The following is an 8,414-nucleotide window of genomic DNA, read 5'->3' on the forward strand; positions in this document are numbered from 1 at the left end:
TTCTTAAAACCATCTTTGTTTCAGCAAAATACTCAGACAGCGAGGTTGGGTTTGTTGCAAATGTAGAGGTATATTATTGATACGCATTGGCCAAAATCCTAAAAGTAGCACTAATAGTCGAAGCGATCAATAAGCTTAAGAAACCAGTACAAAAGTTTCATTCATGTGATTGTTGAACGCTGAATTTGACATTCAGTAGTAAAATGTAATGCGTGGGAAGGTTAATCATATTACGATGCAATGCCATACGAATACATACGCGTATTTCCATCGTAGTGCTTATTACACAATGTACTAAAAAGGTATAATATAATACTTGTTTTTATAACTTTTCAACCTTATGAGGCTATTTATGCGCATCACTGTACCCCAGCATTACCGCGATGAGTATTGCCAGGTAGATTTCGGGCGAAGACATGGCTTAGATGTTATAACAACTTACTATATGCTTGTAGCAGTGGTGGCTCAGTGGTGAGGACCTGGGACTTCAAAATCGATAAGTCGGGGTTCGAGACCAGGTGAGCGTGCAGGAAATAAATTGATTTATCCATTTATCTGAACATGTGGATAATATCACCACTGCTCGAAACGGTGAAGGACAACATCGTAAGGAAACCGGCAGGTGTGAGAATCAAAAATTCGACGACATATGACATCTGCCAACCCGCACTTGACCAGCGTGGTGGATTATGGCCTAAACCCTCATAGGAGGCCTGTGTGCCAGCACTGGGAACATATGGGCTGACGATGTTGATATAGTATTAAATTATCTGTGCTACATCTTATCTCGTGTTAAGCCTATTTGGTAAAAAATATTATTCAGCAACCAGTGCCGCTCGGTTTTTTTTCTTTTACTTACTTTTTGGGGGGACTTTCAGCCATGAATAAAAATTAATTATCTTTACTATATAAACCTATTTGTTCTCCTTGTCTGTATTAGTCTGTCATGGAACTTCTAAATGGCTAGAACGATTTTTATAAAATGTTTATGTCTTTTATATCTATTTTACTTTTATAAATAAAATAAAACAAAATAAAAACAACGTTTATAATTAAACTATATAAAATTAAACATATCAGCTTACCTGAGGCAAGCAGATTAAATTTGACTTTTACATTATTGAAAATTATATATGCAGTAGCGTATACAAACATTATTCTAAACATATCGAAATAAGGGTCAGTAGGTTGCATCGATAAACATCACTTACGATGTTAAAACCGCTTAAACTGTGCTTCATCGATGAATTTCTATGAGGTCAATAACGTACCCAAGATATTTGCCTCGGCGGCTTTACGTGGAATGATCCTCTATATTGCATCCACCGATATTAGTATATAGTAGTCGTGATCCGACAACTACCACCTTTTAGTATCACTTTCCAATATCCGCTAATAACGCTCCAGTTGCTAACGGCCTTAGAATCTCCTAGAATGCAGATATTGTGGGTTTAGCGAAATAAATTTGTGCTCTGTTTATTTAGTTAGACTGGTTAAGGACTTACGCTGATGAGATTATTGTAAAATATAGTTTATTAAAGATTTGTATATACTCTTAAATATAAACTCTATTTTGCTTATCATAGAAAATTAAAAGCAATTTTAAGTCAACTGTCAAATATTGTATATTATGCATAAAAATATTGGATGCTAACTGGCGAACTTTTATATTTATTGTTATAAATACATTTTATAATGTTACTGACAAGGAGCAATTTACGTACTGTAAGTATATCAGTCTTATTTTCTTCATTTTAAGGATTTTTCTGGAAATGAACTTTTACATGGTACGCTAGCCTTCCGCCCACAGCTTCACCTGTATAATCAAAAGAAAATTCCCATGCCAATGAGATGTTTTACAGTAAAAAGTAGCCCTCTAGCGTTCATCTCCTTGATCTCTAGAAACAAAAATCATATCAACAATTTCTCCGTCGCGGCGTGATGAAAGACAAGCAAGCAAAGACCCATTTACACATAGTAAGGATTTGTGGGACAAGTAAATGGCTTTAAAAAATAACATTCAAAGAGAGTAAGGTACATAAAAAACATCAAATACATTTATCCTTTGGTCTCATTCTTCCAGACCAAAGAGTAGTGAGACTACGTGTAAAAATGTAATCAATAATTTTTATTTTCATATTATTAACTGTTACTCTACAGACGCTAATCAAAAGCATTTCCTTTGTTGACAATGTTTGTAATTTCATATAATAATGTTCATGTATTTCCTTCATTTTCAAGATTCCACGAATGCTGCGACAATTTTCCACCTCGAAAAGCCTTCGAAGTGAAGAGCTTAATGTTCACCGCGATAGCAAAGATAACCACGCGGGCACGCCCTTTGAATTTACCGAGGCTAATCTTATGGTAAATATGAAACATGCTTTATAAGGGAATACTCGTAGTATGCATTTGATACGTCATGTCCCGTGTTCCATGTAGTTGGGTATGCGGCAGAAGATGTATATCTGTTTCACTGATCAATTTTCTTTATGGATAAGTAGGTGATCAACATTCTGTGTCCTACGAGACCGAGACCATTTTAATCGTGAGTAGACCAGGAATAGAATGCAGCACCCCCTCGATTCTACGGTAACACGTTAACCATAGTAACAGAGGGGCAATTTTCTTTTGAGGATTCATTTTTTGGATTATACCACGTGCTTACCTATAAAACATTTACCTTTTATATAGTTTAAAGGAGTGGTGTAGTACATGGAATCATCATTATCTTTTGCAACGTTAAATAAAATAAAAAAATATGTGATTACAAATTTTTCTACGAATATATTACGGTCAAGGCATTAGTAACTATTTATAAGCTCATTGTGCGCACATCTCACCATATTTTGTATCAATTTTAGGTTTACTAAGTATTTCGAATAAAAAAACGTAACTCGATATTACCACCTTTAAGGCTCTCACACGGGTTGCACTGCACGTATCATTATCACTATGTAATATATACCTACTTTTTTATGTCACGGAGGGCAACTGATTTGTGGTTCGCCTGATGGTAAGCGATCACCACCGCCCATGAACATTCACAGAGTGTACACAGTAGTGACTCTGCGAATGCGCTTCCCGCTTTAAGGGGCAAGGGATAAGGAAAGGATTGATGACTGGAAGGAAGGGATAGACTGGGAAACGTGAAGAAAAGGAACTGGGCCTCACGCCGGTTTTCTGTGGGGGCGTGGTACTTCTCCGGTGCGAGGTGCGAGGTGGCCCAATTCGTGCCGAAACATTCTCGACTACCACAATGGTCAGATCTGCATTATAATATAAACCAGCGATGCGAAGAACAATCTAAAATACGTAGAAGAATACGTACGACCCACTGCGTATAGATATGAAGTAATATAGGGATGCAGAGGTAAAATCCTTACATTAATGTCTATAGAAACAAATTCAAAAGCGAATTCTTGCATCTATTTGAATGATTTTATGATTAATTAATCTAAGGATGAAGGCACATTTTGAACAGAGAATTATGAATTTAAATGTAATTTCGTACAGGTATTAATCGTAAATCATGGCTTGCGAATATTACTTTTCAATTTAACAAATGAGTGCATTAAATTTAATATCTGTTATAACATTATAAATTATCTGTATTCGGAAATATACTGGCAAAATATAACATTAACACTTTATTTACTGAGTTTAACAACTATACATTACGAATTTAATTTATTTTGCGCATTTGTTGTAAATGTGATATAGTTTAATATGATATATTATCGTACCGGACATATTGAGTGCATTATTAAAAAAATATTTGTTTCTTATTTTATCATAATACATGGCAAGCAAATTTTAATGCGGCAAACATCAATTTTGCATTGAACAAGGTCGAAATTTTCGCATAATTAACATTGATTCATTGTAATTATGTAATTACATGCGTCGATTGTAATCATTGTATTGCACTTGATTGAGCTCAAACATGTTTATAATGTAGTTAATGAATTTTAACGCAATTTTAATAAAAACTGTAATTGAAACTATTTAGTTGGTTTTATTACGTGAGCCTAGTTTCCGACCGCAGCCTTGCTTGCATATCGCTTGCTCCAAATCCTGCCCCTTTTTTGGTCAAATAGGTGTAGAGTATATGTGTGGAGTTCATGTTTTATAGTATCAAGTTTTATACCAATGCCTTTTATGGTTATCGACATCATACACAGACGCAGACGAGTCAAAATGTTACAAGACAACATGCCACTTCAAGAGTAAGTCCCAGTTGGATGAAATCGATTTAAATAATATAATGAATAGACCTCGCAAAAAACTGTAAAAAGGCTTTAATTTCTAATTGTGTAATACTCGCGTAATATCAAACTCGAGAAAACTAAATTACTTGTATTTCTACAGGTACTTTCATGATTAATTATTTACATACAGGGTAACAGGTTCAGAAATTATTCCGTTACGATAAAATATTAAATGATTTACATCAATCTAAAGCTTTGTTATTCAAGACGCCGTGACGTCTATAATGTTTGTAAGGTTACTGGAAACTTTGAACTTTTTTTCTTTGTGTTACTAGTAAAATGAGGACATGTTACGGGTGTTTATTTCTGAAATAAATTTAGAAATAAACGTAGTTAAGACAAGTTTTGTCATCGTTTCAAACATTTTACAGTCAGCGTAGTCCCGGTTTTGACAAGACTAACCGTGTAGTTTCTAATTTTAAATTGTTCGTCCATGCTCCGCTTGATTCTAAAAAATATTTTGTTTTTTTCAACAGTCGCTATCCAATTACAAATCCAATAAACTGGGGATACTTATATCTCCAGTTTATAATAAAAACACGAATTTCTTATATATATTTCTTGGAAAAATATAATATAAAATTGCATTTATTTGGTTGCAGAGATTGTGTGCTATAATACAAAACTATCCAGTGGGTTGCGAGCGGTCTGCGCTCGGAGCGGCTTTGGACATCGTACAAAGGCAGATGGGATGGATTCCTATATCAGCCATGCACCGGGTAGCGGAGATCCTTAATATTCCCCGGATGAGAGTCTACGAGTGGGCCACGTTTTACACTATGTGTAAAAGGTTTGTTCCTTTGTGTACGCTACACCTAAATATACATATAACGTTTGGATACAGCGTATCGAAAGAATAGGAATGTATTGTACGATTATTATTTCATTCAAAGGGTAGATCTAAAAAACCAAAAAACATTAAAAGCCGCGCAGTAGTTTCTAAGATGTGGCTAACAAGAGTTTCCCATACATAATATGTGAAGAGCAATGATAAACTGTCACGTAACCAAAAATAAGCTGAGAAAATTATAAATTCGTATAAAATCAAAATGTCGAAATTTATGTTTCGTGTAATAGAAAAGTAATCCTAATTTTGTTAGGTTATTGAGACTACAAGTTGCATCTAATTTGCGCACTCATTGTACTGATTAAATCCTCAAACAGCATTTTAACGAGCAAAAGAGCGTGAATATATGTAAATTTGATATTATCTCTTTTGTTTTAAATATGCATGTAATATATATTTATGATGAAGATTGAATATAACATATCAATAACATTCGTATCACCATATTGACGATAAAATCTACAAATAATATGATCATGTTCTATGTAATATTCTTATACAGAATTTTCTAGAAAATTTTGTAGAAAAGGTTCTTTTTCTTTTCTTTCTATAATTTCTGTAACTATATTTTTATTCCATTTTATGTTCAGTACGAAAAAAGTTTTATAATTTTCCGGTTATGATAGTTGATTGTAATACACTAGCGGTCCACCCCGGCTTCGCTCGTGTTACGTAATTTCTTTCATTATAATATGTGCCCATGTCACTCAGTGAGCTTGCTATACAGTAAGCAATTTACTTATTGCTAAATTATTTTTGGAATCGATCAAGCAGTTTTTGTGTGCATTACAAAAGTCCCATGATATTTTGCCTAAGTACAACCTCAGTTGAAACTGCTTAAAGTTATTATTGATTCAGAACTAACAATCAATAGTTCTAGTCTCTTTGTGCTAAGGAACCGCGTTCTCGAACTTAGTGGCTGCATCAATAGCTCTTCTATCTAAGAAATTACTCCTTTGTCAGAGAACAGCGGGAAAGGGCGGGCCCCTTTTTGCAGAAACTTTCTTCCGATCAGGGAGAGTGCTAATGATTCAGTCTGTTGTTTCATTCCCAAATGTTTATTTGTTTAATTTTGTACTTGTGTACTATATTTGTGGGTAAAACTTTGTTATAGACGCTATAGAGGAAAATTTAATGTGAAAGTTTGTGTGACCACACCATGCATGCTCCGCGGGTCGGATGTCATTCTACAAGCAGTGGAAGAAGCCACATGCTGCTGTGCTGGTGGTTTGTCAGCTGATGGGATGTTCGGAGTGGATACAGTGCAATGCCAGGGCGCATGCGCCAATGCACCAGTTATAGTTGTTGATGATGATTACTATGTAAGTGAGGCTGAATGCGTGCCAATCTAAATCGAATCAGAGAGATTATCTTGGACTATTGATGGTTAGGCGGTCTGTATCGCGTGTTATGCTCGAATGAATTATCGGAGATGCAGTTAGAGGCTTAAATATGAATGTACACCCCAGATGATCTGTTTTGATAAGTAAACTTGAATATTTTTAATAGTAAAGCAAAGCTAAATTTTCTAATCTTGAAATCTATCTAATTCTTTATCATTTAGGAAGACGTAACGGTTTGCGACGTGTATAACATCATTCAAATACTTAAATGTGGTGGCATACCACCATGGGGACCGCAGTAAGTTTCACAATCTATAATAATATATATAGTATATACTACGCAAAGGTGACTTTTTGACTGACACAGCCGAAACTATTGGACCGATCTGGGTGAAATCTGGCATGCAGATAGCCATTATGATGTAGGCCCAAGGGTTAAAATGGAGGATGTAAGTTTGGAGCATGAGAATTTATTTTGACGACACGAACGATGCCGCGGACAAGAGCTAGCTTGCTACGGTTAGGCAAGATACGCAGGGTCGCATCCTGCCTCGTGATCAAATTTTTTCTATTCTTTCAAAATTTCTCATTTATAAAGCATTTCAATGCTATAAAACTAAAAATTAAAAAAAAAGAGCTAGCTTTTAAAGAAATGGATTTTTGATATCTGTTATTGTTATCCAGTAAGGCTTCAAACTATATGTGTTATGGAAGCTTAAAAGAAGTACTGATGAAAATTGAGTACTAAATTTTACATAACTAAATTATTATATATTTAAAATCCAATGACTCAACGATTCAATAAAGACTACAGTTGAAATCTACTTTAAAGTGAGTTATTACATTAATTAATAGAGAAAAATGCGACAATTATTGGATCTTGATAGACCGAGCTATTTTGGAGTTTTATATTTCTAAAATGAAAACGCACAGTTCGCTAGCTCCATTTTCATTCAGTTTTCAATTTAAATTTAATTCAATTAAAAAAAGCTACGGCCCTTTTCGGAACATCCTCGTCAAAAACTCTAAAATGTATTTCCATCGCAAGGTATTAATACAAAATAAATTATATTAGTTATTTTTATTTCAAAGTTATAATAGCGTGTGTAAGAAAAGTTATTATACGATAATACAGTTTATTTTTAATATATTAATAGCGTTTAAATCCAGTCTGAGTATAAATTGTGGATGTAATGTCCTTACGTCAAAACGGAGTAATATTTCTTGTTTATTGTGAAACGAATTGTTTATATATTTATAGGAGCTGTAGATTTGTTGCTGAGCCTAGTGCAGGTTTAACGTCGTTATTGGAGTGTCCACCGCCGCCTGGATATTGTATACAACAGGCATTGTGCCCCGCCGCGCCTTCGCAACCAACCAAGAAATAAATATATTTTCATAGCGAATGAACTGTGCAACAGATTATTTTATCTTGGTAATAAATGCATGATTAATTGTACCATGTTACATTCTGTTCTTTCTATATTTTATTTTACTTATATAAAATTATAATATTACTGAAACACGCGGATTTAATTCACGCTTTCGCAGTTGAGGCGAAACTATTTGAAGATGATAGAAATATGATAGAAATTTTATATATTGAGAAATAATTATTTGACGAACTTTTATGTGTTCTCCTAAACTGTTTATTAAATATTTTTCGATCTTATTCACGGTTTTTTTATTATTACGATTGACTTGCTAACATTAGAGTAAAGACAAAAACTTGGACATTTATTTAATATTAATAGAGCAAAGCGGCAAGTGGGATTGTTCCCCGAAGGCGAATTTTCGACTTTCCTGCTTCTATGAATTAGCGCAATTAGGTTGCTACGTGGCTTGGTTTCTTATTCATTTTAAGGCTTCCGCTATAATGCTACGTAATCTCGTTTCATTAAGTAGCCTTGTATTTATGTCTGCTTTCGATTTTTCAATAAAGCTTTTCTGTAT

The 8,414-nt window shown here is 34.2% G+C and overlaps 1 protein-coding gene across 1 annotated transcript; it reads left to right on the forward strand.

Moving 5' to 3' along the window:
• Positions 1 to 2,250: 2,250 nt before the first annotated feature.
• LOC119829346 (probable NADH dehydrogenase [ubiquinone] flavoprotein 2, mitochondrial) lies at positions 2,251 to 7,849 on the forward strand. Its single transcript, XM_038351816.1, has 5 exons — positions 2,251 to 2,367; positions 4,874 to 5,061; positions 6,233 to 6,440; positions 6,683 to 6,759; positions 7,723 to 7,849. Exons 1-5 carry the CDS (start codon positions 2,251 to 2,253, stop codon positions 7,847 to 7,849), a joined length of 717 nt encoding a protein of 238 aa, XP_038207744.1.
• The last annotated feature ends 565 nt before the right edge of the window (positions 7,850 to 8,414 follow it).

This window comes from Zerene cesonia, chromosome 10 (assembly GCF_012273895.1).
Source record: "Zerene cesonia ecotype Mississippi chromosome 10, Zerene_cesonia_1.1, whole genome shotgun sequence".
Classification (NCBI taxonomy): domain Eukaryota; kingdom Metazoa; phylum Arthropoda; class Insecta; order Lepidoptera; family Pieridae; genus Zerene; species Zerene cesonia.